The 21,708-nt window shown below is 33.2% G+C and overlaps 3 protein-coding genes across 5 annotated transcripts; 2 read left to right on the forward strand and 1 right to left on the reverse strand.

Annotated features, from left to right (window-relative positions):
* Positions 1-620: 620 nt before the first annotated feature.
* On the forward strand, positions 621-4,515 carry LOC102667485 (zinc finger CCCH domain-containing protein 44). Of its 2 annotated transcripts, XM_006573506.4 has the most exons (8): positions 665-1,138; positions 1,326-1,405; positions 2,143-2,330; positions 2,494-2,617; positions 2,742-3,740; positions 3,816-3,958; positions 4,080-4,140; positions 4,274-4,515. In XM_006573506.4, exons 1-8 carry the CDS (start codon positions 849-851, stop codon positions 4,276-4,278), a joined length of 1,890 nt encoding a protein of 629 aa, XP_006573569.1. In that variant the 5' UTR covers positions 665-848; the 3' UTR covers positions 4,279-4,515. The 2 variants fall into 2 exon arrangements, with proteins under 2 accessions (XP_006573568.1, XP_006573569.1); XM_006573505.4 differs by having other exon boundaries at positions 621-1,138; positions 2,742-3,958.
* A 2,141-nt stretch (positions 4,516-6,656) lies between these two features.
* Positions 6,657-12,853, forward strand: LOC100782894 (transmembrane and coiled-coil domain-containing protein 4). Of its 2 annotated transcripts, XM_003517147.5 has the most exons (15): positions 6,659-7,130; positions 7,281-7,362; positions 7,552-8,061; positions 8,367-8,535; positions 8,639-8,791; positions 9,699-9,796; positions 9,979-10,070; positions 10,424-10,494; positions 10,592-10,727; positions 11,236-11,295; positions 11,383-11,465; positions 11,672-11,748; positions 11,851-11,921; positions 12,374-12,431; positions 12,591-12,853. In XM_003517147.5, the coding sequence occupies exons 1-15, from the start codon at positions 6,910-6,912 to the stop codon at positions 12,711-12,713; spliced, it is 2,004 nt and encodes a 667-aa protein (XP_003517195.1). In that variant the 5' UTR covers positions 6,659-6,909; the 3' UTR covers positions 12,714-12,853. The 2 variants fall into 2 exon arrangements, 1 of the variants encoding a protein (XP_003517195.1); XR_005891897.1 differs by lacking the exons at positions 12,374-12,431; positions 12,591-12,853 and having other exon boundaries at positions 6,657-7,130; positions 11,400-11,465; positions 11,851-11,916.
* A 3,042-nt stretch (positions 12,854-15,895) lies between these two features.
* LOC100783430 (cytochrome P450 84A1-like) lies at positions 15,896-19,305 on the reverse strand. Its single transcript, NM_001317498.2, has 2 exons — positions 18,118-19,305; positions 15,896-16,671 (listed from the first exon to the last, which is right to left on the reverse strand). The coding sequence occupies exons 1-2, from the start codon at positions 19,039-19,041 to the stop codon at positions 16,048-16,050; spliced, it is 1,548 nt and encodes a 515-aa protein (NP_001304427.2). The 5' UTR covers positions 19,042-19,305; the 3' UTR covers positions 15,896-16,047.
* Between the last annotated feature and the right edge of the window lie 2,403 nt (positions 19,306-21,708).

A 21,708-nucleotide genomic window follows, 5' to 3' on the forward strand; every position in this document is an offset into this window, starting at 1 on the left:
GATCTTAAGTGTGAGTCTTATAAATGAAAAAATATTTGATAGAAATGAGAGGATCTCAATAAAAATAATCAATTAATTTTTTTGACAAAAATATCCACAAAGTCATGATACTTCATACCAATAAGATGATTAATAAAAACAAATGTTTTAAAATTCAAATTCACAAAATGCTTACTTGAAATAAAATAAATTAACAAACGGATTATGACAATTTAGTGAATGCATTTATATTTTAAAATTAAAATATAGTTTTAAAATAAAATGATAATAATTTCCACAATTTTTTTTAATAAAAAAACAACTTACCTTAAAATTGATTTTAATTTGGAAAACCATAAAACGAATTCTATTTATAATTCATCATCTGAATCTTGTTATGATAAATATAATATGATGTTGGTATATGTGGGAAAAGAAGAATAGGATTTGGATCATGTTTTAAGCGTTGAACATAAAGCGAAGTAGGTCCAAGCCACAATGAGTGGCGTTTCCTCGGTAACAACTAACCACGTGCTGTTCAAGGAACGCAGAATCGGACAGACGTAAGAGTCGCTTTTGTCCATTCATTCACAATCTTAATGGATTAATTAATTAACCAAATAAAATAGCCCTGAAAGGCAAAAAATTATTTATTTATTCCTAAAATAAAAAAGGAAAGAAGGAAGAAACAAACAAGCAAACAAGTCTCCTTACATCTGCACCCAGTCCATATTCCAATTCCGTGTGCCCATTCACTTCATCAGACCGACCACGCCTAAATCCCAATTTCCCCCCATTAGGGTTTCTCTCTCTCCAATTCATGTTCTCTTTTTCTTAATTCATTCTCTTCTATTCGATTCGATTCTTCTATGGAACCGCAGCTTCAGCCCAAGCTGGAGCCCGCGCCAGAGCTTGTGAGCGCTGGCGCTGAGGATTCCGAGAAGTCGCATGTCAGTGATGTCACGGAGGTTCGCCACGTTGCCATGGCTGAGGCAAACGCCGGTTGTTGCGCTTCCGTTTTGAAACGGAAGCGTGGCCGTCCGGCCAAGGGAAGCCGCGTTCCGAAAGGGATGACTCCGCCGTCGAGGCAGAAAAAGGAAGAAGAGGATGTTTGCTTCATATGCTTCGACGGTGGAAGCCTTGTTCTCTGTGATCGCCGGTGAGTCGTCGTCATCACCGTTCTTCGCTACCTGTTTGTGATTGATTCATCGATTATTTTGCGATAATTGATATTCTCCTTCAGTCTGGGTTTTATACTGCAATTGAGGGTTTGTTTATTCAGTTGTAATCATTGGAGGGTTTATCTTGTCTATCTAACACTCCTTTTCTCTCTCTTCTTTTTTTAGTGGATGCCCTAAAGCGTATCATCCCTGGTGTATTAAGCGAGACGAAGCCTTTTTTCGCTCGAAGGCCAAATGGAATTGCGGTATGTTGCTTTTTAAACTGTGTTCTTTCTTTACGTGTATCTGTGTATGTGTGTTATTTTGCTGGAATAACCTATTAACATGCATTTGGATCGGATTTCGCTTGCTCTAAGTGTTTTGTGAAACTGGATGAATAATATGTATGGTTGATTATACTTGCATATGTTGTGTTTTCTGTACCTAGTGAATAGTGATTAATGTAAACTGAGGAGTTCTAATTAAAATTTGAAGTTACAGAATCTTATGCTTGTTTTCCTAGTATGAGATAAGAGATATTTGAATTAATTCAAAATTTTGAAACTGAAAGTTTCATTATCGCCTAAATGCAATCTGATCATGCTGTGAATGAAATTGGAATTTGAAATTTTGAAAATTAAAGCATAATTGAATATAGGGTTGATTAACTGATGACACAATTGTGTCGAGGGAATGCTAATTTGGACGGGGAAATTCATGAACAAGTGACATTGGTTCCTCTTGCATGGATTTCTTTATATAGATTTCCTATGCATGTGTCTCTTCCGTTCTTTATAGAGAAACAACTCAATGTCCTTCAATGATATTCACTTATTATCTCTTTTAAAAGATTTTTGCAATTATTACATTTCCCAATCAGTGCACGTTCACTCCTCATTTTTGAGAAATCAATCCCCTTTATTTGTATTGGTTTTAATATTTTAGTATGTATTAAATGGCTTATCGTTCGTTTAATAAACATTTCCTTTTTTGCACTACTTAGGTTGGCATATATGTAGCGCTTGTGGGAAGGGATCGCATTATATGTGCTATACTTGTACCTATTCTTTGTGCAAGAGATGCACAAAAAATGCCGATTTTGTCTCTATCAGAGAAAATAAAGGTTTATGTGGAATATGCAAGAGGACTATAATGCTGATAGAGAATTGTGCCCAGGGTGATAAGGCGGAGGTATGTTCAACTTTCTTATATATGCATGTACAGTTATACACTGATACTACCCCCCTCCCCCCTCTTCTGTTACCATGTGTAACAAAAAGAGGAATGGGTGAGCACTTTACTTAATGATACATGATGGCCTTATTGTTTCTCTTTCCTTGTGCTACTTTTATAGTGTGAGGTGGATTTTGATGACAAGAGCAGCTGGGAGTATCTTTTCAAGGTGTACTGGATGTATTTGAAAGAGAAGCTATCTTTGACATTTGATGAGATCCTTCAAGCTAAAAATCCGTGCAAAGGTACTGCTTCCATAAGTTTTGAGGTTCAAACTTGCTCATGACCTGTGAGCCAACTGTGAATATATGTATAATAAAGAACTAAATTTACCCTAATGAAACAGTAATTAATGATAGCACAATGCAGGAGTTGCAAGATTAGAAGCATCTGGTGTTGCGGTGGATGTTTCATCATTACTCCTTTCTCCAAAGATGGAGCTGCCAATCAACAATTTTGCGAATGATAAACCGTGGCATTATCAGGATCCAACTGGGAAGGTTCAAGGACCTTTCTCTTTATTGCAGCTGTATAAGTGGAATGCTTGTGGATATTTTCCTTCAGATCTCAGAATATGGAGGGTAGACGAGACACAAAATAACTCTATATTCTTAACTGATGTGCTGAATGGGAAGTGTTCAAAAAATGTGTCATTGCCAAACAACAGCCAACAGCTGTCTTTGGGAACCAATAGTACATTGGAAAATAAAGAAAATAGTCAGGATGGTGGTGAGAATGAGAACAATGCGACAAGGAATGGAAATTCTGCAAACCATCAAATTGTTGAGCAGTGTGATGAGCAAAAAGTGGCTGATACTTATACACAATCTAATGGTAAAGATGAATCTGTAAGGAGCAATGGTTGGAACTCTCAGTCTCCAGGTTTGACTATACAAGCAGATGGGAATAACAATGAGGGGCAAAGTGGAAATTCTGAAAGGATGGAGGAGTCACCCAAATGTGAAATTTCTTGTCATGACATCCCCCATGTATACACTTCACTGCCTTCAACTGCATTTTCTGAGAAACTGAACGAGAATCCTTCTGATAAGTTAACAGAAGTTCATAAGATTGAAGTAATGTCTGAAGATAATGGAAATTCTGTCTTGAACAGAGTTTCTGAGGGTCAAAGTAATAGTGGGCAAAGTTGTCAGAAACAATCAGACAGTGAGGAGAATTCAGGGCTATCTTCTGGTCAGAACTGGAGATGCCCTGATGTAACTAATCCAGTATGTAACATATCTACATGGCTATCAATCTTTGGTGAACCAAATGATTTGGATGAGTCAGTTTCAGATCTGTTGGCTGAAGTGGAGGCAATGGAGTCACTTGGGGGCCTGGAATCTCCCACTTCAATCATGAAATGTGGTGAGGAGTTGACTGACGGTTCTATAACTGATTGTCTTAGTTTTGCAGATGCGCTTAGCCCAATGCTTGATGCAGGTAAGGGTGATGCACTAAGCTCCTCAGGTGATTTATACTTACCATCTCAAACCACAACACCAGATGAACCGTTTAAGCAAGCAGATGTATATCATCCTCAAAAAATATCCGGGGAGCATTCAACAAAGAGTTCAGAAGTTGAGGTGTGTATCAGGCTAAGAAAACCCTTCACTAGTCTCATAATTTTTTTCTTTTTATATTTAGTTTAAAAGGATTACTTTTTGTTGACCGGAAAGTAGACTCTAACCTTCTAATTTTGTGCAGTCTACTTTCTCTAGGATAAGCTGGAATCCAATTATTCAATATTCCTGGGATCCACCTAATTGTAAGTTGCTTCTCCACTTTCTTAGCTATTTTAGCAAGTTGTTATCATATTTCGTATAATTTGGATATTTTGCTAGCTTTCATAAGTCACCGAATTTGAATATTTTGCTAAAATGGTTCTTGTGCATTTGCAGGTTGACATGACAGATTATGTTGAAGGCCATTTTTCTTATCTTTAGGCGACACATATCTTAGACAAACTTAATTTGGATAGATATTATCCTGTTTATAACAGCATTCTTTGCAAACAGTAACCTCTCGCCTTCATTGTTTGCTTGTTGATGAAGAAAAGAAAGAGCGTTAGGGTTCTTCGTAGTCTTGTCTATTCTATGTAATCTCATTGAATTTTAAATGTGAAGAACTTTCTTAGGTTTTATTGTTTGACAGATCCGTATTCGTCTTTCCTTCAAAATTTCGAAGAAATTAATAATTTACGGGATGTATATCTGTTCTTCGAGATCTTTAGATTGAATTGTGCAAATATAGTACCAACATCCCACCGGTAGTTGCACGAGTAGGGTCAGGAAACTCGGAATCAAGTTGCTTGTGATAGATTAAGTTGGCTCCAACGTTGTAAGTATTAGTAGGCCATTTCCGAATTATGAAGGAGGGAATTGACATTCATTGTGATTACTATAATTTGTTTAAACGGTGTCATTTCTTTTATATTTTGAAATTTTGTTAACTTTGTTGTTGAAATTTTATTCTAATGAATTTGCATGGTTTCTCAAAAAAATTAAATTGTATTTTTAAACTTTGGCTGCTTTAAGAAACAATTTTCAGTGACTCGGTCGATTAGCTCGTGTTACAAGGAATTTGCATGATCATGGGGGCAGTATTTTATTGATAGATGAATTTCCAAAGTCCATTGTTGTAAAAAGAAATTAAAAAATAAGAGAAGAAAAAATAATTAGAATAGGTGATGTTTTTTGAGAAGATATATCATTTCATTCATAATAATTGATCGAATACAACTGATACAATAAAAAACCTGAGAGTTAGAATAAAATTTAGAAGTCCGTGTTATACTATGAATTAATTGACTTGTCTCTTTATAAAACTCACACTTGAGTTGAGTTTGATACATTAGAAAGAGCAGTCAGCTATGAAATGGTAGTGTAAGCATCCCTTGATCGTGGTGGAGATGTTATCCACAATGGCCTTACAATCTGTCTCAAATATAACATTAGTGAGACCCAAACTAGAAGCCTAGGAAATAGCTTCAAAAGGTGCCCAAGCTTGAGAATAGGTGATGTTTATATATATATATATATATATATATATATATATATATATATATATATATATATATATATATATATATATATATATATATTATTTGCATGAAAGAAAATAATGTTGAGAGATTTACAACATAACTAACCAAGTTTGAGAATAAGTGATGTTAAGAAAGTAAAAAAAAATATATTTTGAATTTAATTGGATATATTGATTGGTAGATAATTCTTCTATTGTAATTTAGTAAATTTTTATCAATTGTTTTGAACCGTTTAACTCTCACCAACTCTCAATATATTATATAATTAATTTATCAATACAGTGTGATATGATAAATATATAATTGTATCTTTTAAATATGTGGTCAGAGGTTTAATTCACAAGTCCGTATTTATTATTTTTTTTAAAGTAAAAAAATATTGAAGAATGTCAATTTGTCAAATGAATCTTTAATATCTTGATAGAATAATTCTTAATTTGCTTGATGTCTTAATTAAATTGTTTGGTGTTTCATTAAATTCAATGAAAGTAGTTAAAATTTGGAGATATTTGAGTTCATCAATTTTATTGTCTTATAATTGAGTTTTGATAGATCGAGTATGTTTTATAATTTATAAGAATAAAAGTCATTTAATAATTTTTTTATTTTTTATAATATTTGATAAAACTATTAAAATGATATATAACTATAATTTAATGGTTAAACTAGTAAAAATGTCATTAGAGAGTAAGAGCATAATGTCTTATTCAAGCATAAATTTGATATGTCTTTCTCTATATATGTGGACAGAGAGAACTACTACTCGAAGAGTAAATGCTAAATTTATTATATACGTAGGTTAATGACTTTGTATCAACTTTTAATTGCATCAATTCAGTTGTTAATTTCTGTACCAAAAAAATCAATTGTTAATTTAATTTTTATTAAAAATATTATGTTTATAAAATTTTGTATAATTTAAAAATTAAATGATACTTTATTAATTAAGTATATTTTGAAGATATGTTGTACCTTTTAAAATACATGTAAAATCATTTGTAAAATTATATATTTATAAGAGTTTGATTTTGATACATTGTTAATATGAATACTTTTACTTTTTTAATTAATTAAAAATTATTTTACAGCATTATTATATTTTAATTTAATTATATTATATAAATGTATAATTTATTTAATTGGTAGATATAAATAAAAATTTATTCATGGTGAAAATCAACGGAGAACCGGAGCGAAAGAAAAATTCTTTTACTTAGACTTTAGTTAAAACAAAAGAAGAAATTAACGTGTAGAGAAGGAGAAAGATAGGGGTTTTCTATTTTCAATGAGTAATGTAAGAAAAGAAAGAGACAGAGAGAGGAATGAATGCAACGAAGCAGAATTAGAAAAATACGAAAGGATTCGAAGCGCGTGAGAAAATAGAAAGTCCCTTGATCACGCCGGTCAACGGAGTGGAAGGATCAAAATTAGAATTTGCGTGATCGAAAAGACAATCTGGTCTGCATTTGGGGGTAAGTAAAATTGAAAGTGATGGCGGCGGCGACGTCGTATCTGACGGGGACGCAGAGGTACGCTGCCGGAGCGTTGTTTGGGCTGGCTCTGCACCAGGCCCAACTTCACCAGACCCACCCTCTGGGCCTATCAACCGACGACTTCCCTTCTGATTCTGAAACTAGTTCCACTCTCGCTGTTTCCGAACACCCCAACCTTTGGGTCCATCACAACTCCGGTTTGCTCCGCCCCGTTTTAAAGTATCTCTTCTCTTCTCTTGAAAAGCATACTTAATTGTTTGTTTGTACTGCATACTCATGCTCTGCCTCATTTTCATTGATATTCCGAAAGAGAATCCAATCCAATTATTGTGGGTTCTGTTTCTGTGTTCTTATTGTGTTGTTTATCAGGTACCTAGATATTAATTCCGCAGCATGGTCTGGACTCGAGGAAACTGCTGGCTTTTCTTCGGCTTCACGTCACGTCGGTCCGGTACCTACCTCATTCTTCTTTTCTTCTTAACTGCTTCTTTAGATTCAAGTTTCTAAACTATAAGCTTGAAAGGACTTCAATTTGTAATTTACAATTGTATTCGACTGAATACCAAATATGAGACATTTTTTGTTTTACCCTTTTCCCCCCAAATACATCACTTAAGGATCATGTATTTGAATGTCACAGTTCTTGAGACTATTATCAGAAGATTTTGATGATGATGATGATGATTCTTCCCAAAGGTTGGATCAAGAACTTGCTTTGTCAGAAGCTGTTGATGCTATGGTACATAGCCTGGAAAAGAATTCTGAGTCTCTCGTGTCTAGAAGGGAGAAGTTACGTGAATATGAGAATCAATGTCGTGAAAAGTTTTCGACTGCTGATGTTCAACCGAATTCTGAGAAGGTAGATTTGCAATTGGAAACCCAGGAGGACACAGGTACTCCTTTCCTTGACTGTGAAGACTCACATCAGGGATCTTTTGATAGTAATATTGATGAGATTCCAACTGAAGAGGTAATGATTCTCAGCTATCCGAGGAAAGTGACAGTGCTCTACGAGCTTCTCTCTGCCTGCCTATCAGATTTAGGTGAAAATAACAAGAAATATAGCCGGAGGAGAAAGGGCTACGATGCTCGACAACGTGTCACTCTACGCCTGCTGGCAACTTGGCTTGATATCAAGTGGGCAAAAATGGTTGGTGAATGAATCATTTAATTGGTAACTGAATGTTTTTGATGAATTGAGGTGATCATGAGATATAAGAGCAAGGTTTTTTTTACTGTTTATACTGTATTAATAAAGACATGGCAAAAACTAATCTTCACTTTGATGAACATTGCCTATACATTCCCCCTTGATATATAAGTTACTAATTCAGAGCCTAATTCTACATGGGGATATTCAATAAACTTTGCTTTCAATTGTCCCTTGTGAAAAAAAAATCACTTTTTATTTGGTTCCATATTTTCTAGTGATAAAGATGAATCTTCGCTTTGCAGGAGGCCATTGAGACAATAGTTGCTAGTTCTGCAATGTCTTTCATTAAAGAGCAAGAGGCAAGTAAAGAAGAAACTCAATCAAAAGAAGACAAGTGGGCTAAATGGAAGAGGGGTGGTATCATTGGTGCTGCTGCCTTAACTGGGGGAACTTTGATGGCTGTTACTGGTGGTATGAATACCTTAACATCTTTTCTGTGTTCTGGAATATATGATTTCAAATTGGATGAGTTTCCTTGTTGATTTAATTGTTTTTGTTTTTATGCATTTAACAGGATTAGCTGCCCCAGCAATTGCTGCAGGGCTTGGTGCTTTGGCTCCAACCTTGGGTACTCTGATCCCCGTAATTGGAGCAAGTGGATTTGCTGCAGCTGCTAGTGCTGCTGGAACTGTTGCTGGTTCTGTTGCTGTTGCTGCATCATTTGGAGGTATATATTTCCTTATATGTGTTTGGATTTTACTATAATCTTCTCATGTTGTGCTATTAAGCCTTCAATTTATACAGAAATTAAGTAGCATTTTGTGAATTTCTAGTGTAGTTTAAGGATACTATCAGAACCACCAATTACCAAGTCATTATTCATACATTTATGCATCTTAATGGTGTATTATCTTCAATTGCTACATTATTGGTCAACTTGCATCTTTGTTGCTTCAATTTAGCAATTAGAATGCTTACACTAATTGCTTTATGGCATTGTTTGATTAATGTAACCAATACCCCTAGTAGAAAAAGGCTTTGTTGTTTACACTTTACAGTAATTGCTTCAATGAAATAAGTTAGATAATTCTCAGTCAAGCTGCAAAAGGAACTCTTTGAATTGTCTTTCCAAGAGGAGTTATAGAGGTTATATGGATTTTTTATTTAATTTTAAATAGTCTAGAGGAGTTAAGCATGCCCTTTAATACCTCCTATATGCTATTATCTTGAAGACAGCACATGGCTATTTGGTTTATTGTTGAAGTAGAATTGGTTTTGAAAAAGCTGAGAGAGAAATTGCATTGTAATGTGTATTTTTCATTGGAAAGTGTGAGAATTGATTTCTAAATGTAAAACAAATGGAGCCTACGTTTAGCCATTAATTTACAATATTCCTTGGCAAATCGCAATAAAAGCTAGTTATATGTTATTCAGATGTATTTATAAGGAAAATAAACAACTCTCATGCAGTTTTTTTTTTTTTTTGTGTGTGTGTGTTGCTGTTGGTGATGCTCCATTTTTAGATGATGAAAATATTTTATGTATCACTTTGTTTTTTGTGTGTGTGTGTTGCTGTTGGTGATGCTCCATTTTTAGATGATGAAAATATTTTATGTATCACTTTGTTTTACTAGCTGCTGGAGCTGGACTCACTGGAAGCAAAATGGCTAGAAGAGTTGGGGATGTTGAGGAGTTTGAATTCAAAGCTGTAGGAGAAAACCATAACCAAGGTGTAAGTTTTTATTGATTTCATATTCCTACTTTCTGGTGACTATTTCTTACTTGAGTTGTGATCTGTTTACAGAGGAAAATACACATGTGCGATCTTTGTCTAACCTTTCTCATATTATGTATCACTACTTTGCACTTAGTTTATTGATTTAAATTAGATTCTTATTTGACTTCTGCTTGCAGAGGCTTGGGGTTGAGATCATGATCTCTGGATTTGTCTTTGAGGATGACGATTTTATAAGGCCGTGGGAAGGACTGGATGACAACTTGGAGAGGTACACATAATTACCGTTTTCCTTCTTCTAAAATGGTTTATGTTTGGTTAATCATTATTTAGGAAAAAGTAGTTGATAGAATTGTGAATATTATTATTGTTGAATATGATTTTCCATCAGCCAAAGGAAAAACGTTGATTAATTATGGCATTAAATTTTAATCACAGAAGTTCCTGTAATTTAGTGTGCTTGGTTCAACTTATTTTGGAGAAATAACTACATATTTTTACTGGCTTCCTAGAGATTTTTGAAAAATAAGTGATTGTTACTCTAGAAGCAATTGTTTCCAAAGAAGCGCATAATTGTGGCCTTGCTACTCAAATGACATTTCATATGGCCTTGCCAAAAGTTAGGTATGCACTGAAGTGGGAGTCCAAGAATCTATTTGCCCTGAGCACTGCAATTCAGGATTGGCTTACTTCAAGTAATTGGTTTTGATTCCAGGATGCTAGTACTTTTGTATGGTATATTTGAGTAGAGATGTATATGATTGGTGCCAATATTGTTGTCATATGCTTTAGGAATTGCAACAGAGCTGATGAAGCAAGGGGCAATGATGACGGTTTTGCATGCTCTTTTAACTGCATTGGCTTGGCCAGCTGCATTACTTGCTGCAACTGAGTTCATAGACAGCACATGGACAATTGCTATCGACAGGTTTACTTTTATCTCTTGATTGTATGGACAATTGCACAGTAAAAGGAAAAGCATCTACTTGCTATTTGTTACTTGGTACCACATAGGCAATTGAAAGGTTTCAATTGTTTTACTGAATAGTACTTAGTGATGCAATTGCTAGTTAGTGGATAATTATAGTGTTTCATAAAGTTGAAAAACTGTCATGGTTGTTGGAAACTGCATGAGACTAATTTTAATTAATTTCCTCTCTCTTTTTAATAAGAGGCTTGGCAAGGAGTGATGTTTTCAAGGGTCGGTTTGCTTAAAACTAAAAAAATGATTTTTAAAAAAGTGGTTTTTTAAGAAACTGATAGGATTTGCTTTTTTTTTTTTTTTTTTTTACAATGGATAGGATTTGCTTCTTAAAAAATAAAAAATAAAAAAATCTTACTTTATTAAAAAAAACACTTTTTTAACAATACAATAATTGTTCAAGTCAGTTTCCATCCTTAGTTTGCAATTAATCCTGCATTATCTCACTTTTCAGATCAGACAAGGCAGGAAAGTTGCTTGCTGAAGTATTATTGGGAGGGTTGCAGGGAAATAGGTATTTTGCTTATTTCAAAGTTTCTTTATAAAATTTAGCTCCTTTAAAATTGTGGAATATGAAATATTTTTAATCTATGAATTTCAGGCCTGTTACCCTTGTAGGTTACTCACTTGGGGCTAGAGTTATTTTCAAGTGTCTGGAGTTTTTGGCTGAAACAGAAAACAGTGGTATGTATTTCCACATTTTTTGTCTTTGATGTGATAGATTATTTCTCTATGTTTTTGGTATTTTTAATCTTATTGACTGTCTCTCGAAGGATAAGCTTTCAAATCTGGTTATTTTACATATTATATCATTTCTATGGGGACTCGTGCGTTTATCTGTTAAATAAGATGTTCCCTTATTCTGGGGTGCTGCTTCTGTTTATTGGCAGCTGAACTGGTAGAGAGAGTTGTTCTTCTTGGAGCACCCATTGCAATCAAGGACGAGAATTGGGAAGCTGCTAGAAAGGTGGAAGAGGATTTAATTTTCTCATGAATCGTATCTTCTGGTCTCACATGTATGATGGAAATATAGTTTTATTAATTACTATGAGATCCTGGTATTCTGTAGATGGTAGCAGGAAGATTTGTCAATGCTTATTCAAGAAATGACTGGATGCTTGGAGTTGCTTTCCGCGCCAGGTACACAAAAATGTAGTGGTAGAATTCTGTGGTGTTGTGAGAATATTCCTGTTGATTCAAAGTAAATAACTTATATGAATCGATTAATTCTTCCAAAGATTCACTTCACAATCAAAATTGAAAAAAAAAATGAAAGAATGGCATGTAGTGTTCATGGTTCTCACCACATAATCCTTGGACCAAATGCTTTTTACACAGTTTTACCCACCAAGTCGTGAGTTATGTAAGTCTGATCCTGCAATGGCAGAGAATAGCATTCCATATTTTCATTGACTCCGTTTCATCTAATGATAGGGATCCATAAAGTTCTTGTGACCGTGGTCAGTTTTCACAAAGAGCATGCTAACGTATTATGAATAGAATAAGTTTAATAATTAAGAAAAAAAAATAGAGGGATTTCCTGTAGACTTTAGTAGACAGTAGAAATTAATCAAACTATTAATTTTGTGCAGTCTACTTTCACAAGGATTAGCTGGAATCCAACCTGTCGATATTCCTGGGATCCAAAATGTAAGATTTTTCTCTATCTCCTTGGCTACGCATGACTACTGTTGCAAGTTTCTGTTTTTTGTTCATTTTGGGTTACAGTTGCAATATGCAAGTTGCTATTTTAACTTGTAAACTAGTGCCACATTCGTATTCATTTGTTTTGGTTCCCTGGATTTGCAGGTTGACGTGACAGATCATATAGAGGGTCATTCTTCATATTTGTGGGCTACACAACAGGTCCTAGATGAACTTGAATTAGATACCTATTATCCCGTTTATAACAAATTCCTTTCCAGACAGTGATTCTTCCTAATTCTCCTATGTTTGAGTATATGAATAAGTTCCTAGTGTCACTGTCAAGTGGATCGGGTTCTCCCACAATTTTTCCCAAAGAAACATACAGTGATCAGTATCTTTTCACTAAAATGCTTGTGTTGAATTAATGCCTTGTATTGTATATGGATTACTGTATAGCCTGCTAAGATCGTTTATTATAGCTATACAATATCTATTATTCAAGTTATAAAAAAATTGTAAGCTGACGATATTTTAAACTGTGATATAAATATATATTTCTTGGTTACACTAATGAAATCAAAGAAAGTTGAAAAATAGCAAGGATAAAATATGTTTTTGATTCCTAATAAATATTTAAATTTTGTGTTTGTTCATTGATAAATTTTTTCTTTACATTGAATCTCTAATAAAATAATTTTATTTTTAGTCTTTAACACTTTTTTAAGTCTATGATAAATTAATGAATTTTGTGTTTGTATATTTTTTTTTCATTTGTTATTAGTCTTTTTTTAAATACAAAATTTGTTAGATTATCATGAACTAAAATAGTATGAAGGATTAAAAACAAAAATTTTATTTTATAAGGAAGTAAAATTAAGAAATTTTTTATTTGGGAACAAACATAAAATTTAAATATTTATTAAGGATTCCAAACATAGTTTATCCCAACAACAATGAAGTGGTAATAAATGTTAAACTTTATTAAGTTCAATTAAGCAAGAATAACATCTTGAAAATATAATATCACATAAAGGTATAATAACTCTAGAACTCTTTTTAGAAGAGTTAGATTAGGAGATTATATTGGGATGAATTTAGTTCCTTTTGAAGTAAGAAGATATACTTCAAAAGATAAAGTATAATAACTATTAATTTCTTATATATATATATATATATATATATGAGACATATCTAGTGAAAAAATTATTTTTATAAAAGAGCTAGTAGAATAAATTTGGACCATACAATTATTTGTGGAGAAACTAAATTTAATGTCAATTAATTTTTTAAAAAACTCAAAAATTTATTTGTTTAATTTTGACTATTCATAACAAGACAAGATATAATAATTAATATCCATTTCTCCTATTCTCACATATAAGACATCCTCACACTTGATACATTTCATATATTAATATTTATTAATGTGTCCATTGATGTTGAATATCTAAAGATAGGGAAGGTGGTTGTAGTTTTTATAATTTTTTCATCATCTGTTACATATGACAATTATAACTAGTACTAGTATGTGCTTTTGTCTTAAAGAATTAGTTTAATTGTTCCTTAGTTAAAATATAGAATTTGTATTAGTCCAACAAAATTTGTTGGGCTGACCCTACTATTCATATAAATGATATGCAAAATCTTTGTACTGCATTTTACAAGAATAAGAAAGCCTTTTTCATTTTATGCATTCTCTCCAAAAGATTCGGTTGTCTCTCTCTCTCTCTGTCTCTCTTCAAATCTACTCTAAATTCAACAAAAGAAAATCTTGGCATGGGACCATGACTCCATAAGCAGGCCTTCCACGGGTTTATTTAGCTAATAAACTAAACACAAAATTGGGCGGTCCTCATTTATTGTTTTGTTTTTAGGTTAATGGTGATCAAAATTTGATTGTTTATGGAATTTGTTCACATTGTCTGATTGAACCAGCAAATTGAAAATATTTATGTCTAACTGTCTAGTAAAGAGTAATAACTTCACACCTTAACAAGACACACATAAGCAAATGATAATCTGCCGATTTAACTTGTTTGAGATTCTACGTCTGAAAACAACGAGTGTTCACGCTGACCAAGAAGCATTGTGTGAAACGAGTGGTAGAATTTTCTTCTTCAGAAGCAAAATAGTCAAACAAACGGACCTTAAATACAAGTGTAGTCTGTGTTGGTATCACAAAGTAGTTAAAGCTTTGCAACCCCGGAAGAGTTCCTCAGTTGACTTTGCTTATGGATACAAAATAAGGGCCCAACGAGGGTCATTTTCTGATATTGAATTTGAATAAAATCAGAGAATGGCCCCTGGTTCTTTTTAACACTCACCTAAACTCTTCGGCTTCTACTCATTCATCTTTCTGTTTCGATATTACACGCCATTACATATACGCTTTGAAATATACTTTTCCACGCTGCACCTTCAATCATTTCTCTTATATAAAACAAATTACTGCCACTTTTCCATATTCGGAATACGCACCGACAAATCTAATTAACTACATAAATTCAAGATAAGTTCAATAAATTTTCATCTCATGTTAACAGCTGACTCACATGGGCACCCTTAATTCATGTCAAGCTTTTAATGTAACTTATTTTTCGCCCTAGATTTTTTCTTATACGATAAATTCTTTTTCTTAAAACATATGCATGTAGAAAAAGTCTTTCCCATTAGAAGCAGCGTCAGTGAGCAAGCATTCTTAAAATTCTTTTGCCATTGCCATTGCCACGCTCAAACTCAATTAGGAAAGCAATTTATAGCGCAGGGTCCATGCATTTCAACATCGTTATATATATTTTCAGGACTAATCAACCTGAGCGATGTTGATTTTTGGGACACTTGTTGATTTGTATCGCCCCTTCTAATAATAGCTACACTTTCCTATCAATCTTTCACACTCAAAAGTCATCAACTTCGCCTCTAGAACCCACTTAGAAAACAATACTACCACTGTTAAATACGTGATTTGATGTGAAATCCCCGCAACAAAAATAAATTCCCCATGGTACGCACTTGTGGTAATTTATTCACTGTCGCATCGAAGACAAAAAATGAAACTAAATTACCACAATCGCGCAACTTAATTTGTCACAACAATTATTGGTAACATGCCATTATGCCACCATAGCTACTGACTCTTTTAATGGCCGGTACACTTTTATTTCTGTTAATATGTAAGAGAGATGTACTATCTTTGACACTCTTTTTTTAAGATTTTTTTATGATTAATTAGAATTTATTTAAAAATATTATTTTTGGTTGTTCTTATTTAATGATTCATTCTCCTTATTTGTATTAAATCAAAAACAAGATCAATCAAAATTAATATTTGTTTAATGAATTATAATTAATCATAAAAAAGTCTTTAAGAAAGAGTATTAAAAAGAATGACTCCATCATTACTCTACTCGTATATAAGAATCAAAACGGAAATGGGGCAAAAATAACAAAATGCATATAATTGATTGTTTACAATTTTTTTTTCTTCCAAATACTCCCACATTCTTATTGTGTAGCTGCCTTTTTTCCCTTTATATTATTTTAATATGATTATGTATAATTGAGGGATAAAAAGAAAATACAAAAAAAAGGAAGAAAAAAGATCCAAATTGTTGTTTTTTTAAAAGAGAGGGCACACCACGCGCTTGGTTGGCACAGCAATGAGTCGCGTGGATCTTGGAGCGGTGAGTCCGAACACGTCACCCATGTCCATCTCACTTGGCTTCATCCCATCTGGCAATTCCCACGTGAAGCAGTGAAGGAGGTGCGCCACCGCCAACTCGAGCGCGTAGAGCCCCAACACCATCCCGGGGCAGGATCTGCGACCCGACCCGAATGGAATGAACTCGAAGTTGCTCCCTTTGAAATCGGGCACGCCCGGTTTAAGAAACCGGGCGGGCTTGAAGCTCTCGGGTTCCTCCCAGCTGTTCTTGTCCCTCCCAATGGCCCACGCGTTGATCATGACACGCGCCTTCTTGGGGACGAGGTAACCGCCGACCGTCGCGTCCTCCGCCGTCTCGTGGAGGAGGAGCGGGATCGGAGGGTGGAGGCGGAGGGTCTCTTTGAGGGCACATTTGAGATAAGTGAGTTTCTCGAAATCGGACTCTTCGGCCCGACGGTCCAGGCCCACTACATCCGCCAGCTCTTGTTGGACCCGCTTTTGATCTTCTGGGCTTCTCATGAGCTCCGCCATGGCCCACTCGATCGCTGACGCTACCGTTTCCGTGCCTCCGAACATCACGTCCTGTGTAAATTGTAATGTTAACGCACACCACAAACAAACAATCATCACCGATATCAATTTTCTTTATTTACTTACCACCTTCATACGACACAATATTGAATTTTGCATTCTAAAATCAAACTTTAATTGAAAAAAATAAATAAAGAGAAGAAGCTGTAGATTTGGACGGGGAAATGACACCAACCGTACCCAAACCCACTATGATCACGTTGGGATAGTCACTCACTGCATTTTTGGTGGCTAGTGTTCCCAAATCTTATTCTCAATCTTATGATCTTATCTACTTTATTTGTTCATCTCCAGCTAGTCCATAATAACTATAGTAAATCTGCTTTTACTTTTTCAATTTCGGCATAAGTAATCATAATTGATTTGGAGACTTTTTTTTTTTTTTTTGTAGTGTTGACAATTTGCTTTTTAAATGAACTCTGATCAGTTTAATAAGTAAACTAAATATGATCACATGTAAATGTGAGGTGGTTGTATGATTTGAGAAAATATTAAATAGATAATTTATATCTTAGACATGCAAATAAACTTTTGACAAATTAAAACTTCACTAACCAAAATTACTGACGGGCATGCAAACACTTATGTATTTAGCAAGTTTTCATGTAACATATGTTGACATTTTGAAATTTAAATAAAATCTAAAAGGTAAAAATTAAAAAACATTTAAATAAATTAAAAAATATTCAAATTATAAAAAAGATACAATCAATTTAAAAGAGATCTAAATTCAAATTTTAAAAATAACATTAACCATCCTTTGAAGAAAATATACTAGAAAGTTAAATTTTATTTTATAAAAGCATCTATTATAATTTGATATACAAAAGTGGATATTTTTACACATATTCACTATAAACTCAAGGTAGAACCACTTTTAAAGCATTTTACCTGTTATTCTTAATATGTTTTCTTTTTTTTAGAAGTGTTTGTTAAATTAATTAAGCAAAAGTTTAAGTAAGATTTTAAATTTAAATTTTATACGCAGAATAAATCTGATTAAAATAAGAAATTTTATTAACCAAATTTTTTAACGAAAATTAATCATTAATAAAATCAGTAATACTCTATGTCAATATTACATTAAATTTTAAAAAAATACATAAACTTTTTAAAAGCTTAAATTCATCCAATTTTTCTATAATCATGCATAAACCTTATTGATCTGAATCTTCTCTTCTTGCATTGAAAAAATCATGTAAGAAATTAGATTTCTCAATTAAAAAAAATCTCATTAAACTAGAAAGGATTCCAAAAGACATCCAATCATCGAGGTATTGGCGTTGTACGTGCTTACGTGGTTTTTGAGAAAAACCGTGTTCTTAACAACTCTTAATGAAATAGTCAAATGCGTAAACTTTCATGCCACGAATTATCAATTTCATTAGGTGGCTGATAAGAATAAGATAGTATATTAATTTGAATACGAATCCATACCATAATGATAGCCTTGATGTTATCCTTAGTGAGTCTGATAGAGTTCTGCAAATCGTCCGATTCATTGTTCAACTTCGCCTCCTCGCTGTAGAACGCCAGCAACTCATCCACCATGTCCGTTTCTCCATCAACAATTTCACTGCTCTTATCATTCTTCATCTTATGCACGTGCTCATCGATGATCTTATCAATGAAGCTATCGAGCGCGCCACGTGCCCTAGCGAGTCTCGAGTTCAAACCTTGTGGATCCACGCACCCGAGATAGGGTATAAAATCCGCAATATTAAACGCGCCAAAGAGCTTGGAGAACTCCTGCAGTATTTTAATGAACTCGTCCTGGCCTTCTTGGGAACTCGACCCGAACGCGGCGCGGTAGATGATGTTCTTGGTGAGGTTAAACACTAATTCTCCAATGTTGACGGGCTTTCCGACGCTGCTAGCGACGGCGCGAACGGCGGCGTCGACCTCATCGCGGACTGACTGCCAGGACTCGGCGCGCTTGCGGCTGAAGAGCTTCATGACGCAGAGTTTCCGCATCTGGCGCCAGAAGGGGCCGTAGTGGGCAAAAGCCATGTCGGCGCGGTCGTAGGTAAGGTAGCTGATGGCGATGGTGGCTGGGCGGTTGGAGAAGATGTTGTCTTGGACTTGGAGAACCTGACGCGCGGCGACGGGGTCGGAGATGGCGACCATGTGGAGGAACCCCATGCGGAGGTGGAAGATGCCGCCGTAGTGTTTGGCCAGGTTGGCGAGGCCGCGGTGGGTTAGCTGCTCCATCATTAACATGTTTCCTATGATTGGTAAACCCTTTGGGCCTGGTGGGTAGGGTGCTCTTCGACGAGTACGAGATAGTAACGCCACCAGGAGTGCTATTGGGACGAGGATTAAGATGCTTGTCTGGAATGGGTCGAGGTCGAGGTTGGCCATGATGTTTTCAGTCTCTAAAATCTGAATAATATTATTTCTGTGGCTTTGGGATTGAATAGCACAACTTCAAGTAAGTGTTGTTGTTGCTGAGTTGAGGGGAGTGTCATGGGGACCTATATATACACTTCAGTTTCTTCTTCCTGCAAGATACTTATTAAACGTGGACGTTCTAATTAATTATATATTAAATATTAAATATAATAAGATACTACGGAGACAGGGATCTGATCTCCTGCCTTTGCAGCTTCAGGATTACCTATTTGCAAAAATCTGGACCATTAATTATATAATTTTAGTTTCCAAACTTTTATATTTGCATGATTTTAGTTTCTTAAATTCTAATTTGGTTCTTAACAAAAAGAAAAATATATTCTAATTTGCTGTGTTCATGTTATAGGCAAATATTTATTATTATTAAATATACTTATGTATTATATCATATTTGATATATTATAAATATTTAACAAATAAGTATATTTAAATAATAAATAGATTTTAATAAATATAGTAAATATTTATTATATATTTTAATATTATATGATAAATAATTTTGTAACCTACTGCAAAAGCATCATTCCACGACGATTCATAACTACATTCAAAGACGACTCAAGATTGTCTTCGAAGCGAATGTCATCGAAAATCTTGACTTTCGACGGCGGTTCCATTAAAAATCATCTTAGAAAAAAATATCCTTCTAAGAAGGTTTTTAAAAGAATCGTCTTAGAATCATTTTTAAAAAAATAAAAAAAATTAATAAGGATTCTAAGACGATTTTTTTCAAAAAACCATTTTAGAATGTGTTTTTTAAAACAAAAAAATTAAAAAATTTGAAGATTTTAAGATGATTTTTCCAAAAACTATCTTAAAAAATAGACTTTCTAAGAAGGTTTTTTTAAAAAAACTGTCTTAGAATGTATTTTTTTAAAAAAATTAATTTAATGAAAAAAGTTCTAATCGATCCGTTTTAGATATAATTTTTTAAAGTACATTTACAGCACAATTATTAAAAGATAAGGCTATTAAAATCATGTTTAAGGAATATATCAACAAAAAGAATCCACAAAAATTACAACTAGAAAACTACCAACACCCAAAACTAACTATTAAAATCACTAGCTAACATGCAAAAATATAGCAGCTATTGTGAGAAGGTTTCTGCCATACTGCAATGCACTCATCTTTTTTAAAAAAATTCCAGTAGAATTGACAAGTCCAAAATTAAAATTAGAGGTTTGTTATCATGATCAAGATTATGATAATGATAAATAATTCCTTTATAATTTTAATATAAATTATTCTTAATCGTAAGATTATTATGAATAAGACATCAATAATTCAGATAAATTAATATATATGTAAAAGTCTTTATTAGATAAAAATTAATAAATATTATTTATTAAATTGCATATATAGATGATATATATATGGATGTCATCATTGAAATGACTTAATTGAAAATTCCTAATAGTTAATATTATCTTAATATATCAATAGAAAGTTCTCAAGAAGAAATATAATAGTTTCCTTTGACATGAGATTATCATAATAGTTAACAAATTATTTGTTATATTTAAATTTTAGACACTTAATGTCTTAAGGCACTAGTTTAATGAATATTGGATATGATTAAATACTTATAGAATTAATTATTAATCAAGAAGGAATCCACCAACTCTAGGTAACAAGTTTGAGCTCTATGATAGAATTAAGATCTTAGACATGACAATTGAATGAAAGAAAAAAGAGTTTCTTAAGTCATTCATTGATTAAATGTATTATCTTATTAGAGTTTGATAATAATATTATACTTTAGAATTAACCTTGAGTTATAAACAACAATGAAATGAAATATTACATTATTCTTCAATTGTTCTTGAAGGTAAAAGATGTTACTTCATGCTTGGACTTAATGGACTGCTGCTAGACGTCTTCCTTAATTAGTAAATTAATTATGATTAATTTACTACCAGTTTAGTATTAAACCTACGGGGTTACATATAAACGAGTGTTCTAATCTTTACAAAAGAAAATAATTTATTTGATAATTAAATTAGAGAATTTAATTTAATCAAATAAATATTTTAGTGAAATATTATTATATTTTTTACTAGCACCAAGAATATAATTAATATAAAAATGGAGTATTATTTTATGAATGTGGAACTTGCTCATAAAATAAGAATACTATTTTATTTCACATACCAAGAATGTGATTAATTATCATAATTAGTCATGTGATTAATTGTGAATGATCATTGTCTTATATCAAGAAGCTTATTAAAATAAAAGGTATGAGATAATTTTTATTTTTCTAAAAATAAAAAAATATGAAATTATTTTAAATCTTTTCTATTTTTTTCTTCGAAAAAGGGTTTAAATCCATATCTCTTTAACATTAGCATTATAATAGAAGCATTTACCTGAGACAAAATGCACCAGACACACAATAGAAAATTTTAAGTTAGTTTTAAACTTGTAAAGTAGAAAGAAGTTGATAACAAAAATTAATCTCTATAAGTAAAGTCTTTCACACTAATAAAAAAAATTTATTACTTCAAAAACATACATCCGAATACTTTTATGTAACTATCAATTTCTAGCTATAATATGCTTATGGCGTCGCTCTCTGTCTTAGACATCAAAACCATTGACGGTTTCGTTTTA

This window comes from Glycine max, chromosome 1 (genome assembly GCF_000004515.6).
Source record: "Glycine max cultivar Williams 82 chromosome 1, Glycine_max_v4.0, whole genome shotgun sequence".
Taxonomy (NCBI): domain Eukaryota; kingdom Viridiplantae; phylum Streptophyta; class Magnoliopsida; order Fabales; family Fabaceae; genus Glycine; species Glycine max.

Bases quoted from the DNA above. Each gene is read 5' to 3' on its own strand.
- LOC100783430 (NM_001317498.2), bottom strand. From the start codon at position 19,041: ATGGCCAACCTCGACCTCGACCCATTCCAGACAAGCATCTTAATCCTC. The intron at 16,672-18,117 runs GTATGGATTCGT...CAATTTACACAG, and splicing joins ACATCAAGGCTATCATTATG to GACGTGATGTTCGGAGGCAC.
- LOC102667485 (XM_006573505.4), top strand. From the start codon at position 849: ATGGAACCGCAGCTTCAGCCCAAGCTGGAGCCCGCGCCAGAGCTTGTG. The intron at 1,406-2,142 runs GTATGTTGCTTT...TGCACTACTTAG, and splicing joins GAAGGCCAAATGGAATTGCG to GTTGGCATATATGTAGCGCT. The intron at 3,959-4,079 runs GTGTGTATCAGG...AATTTTGTGCAG, and splicing joins CAAAGAGTTCAGAAGTTGAG to TCTACTTTCTCTAGGATAAG.
- LOC100782894 (XM_003517147.5), top strand. From the start codon at position 6,910: ATGGCGGCGGCGACGTCGTATCTGACGGGGACGCAGAGGTACGCTGCC. The intron at 10,728-11,235 runs GTTTACTTTTAT...CTCACTTTTCAG, and splicing joins TGGACAATTGCTATCGACAG to ATCAGACAAGGCAGGAAAGT. The intron at 12,432-12,590 runs GTAAGATTTTTC...CTGGATTTGCAG, and splicing joins ATATTCCTGGGATCCAAAAT to GTTGACGTGACAGATCATAT.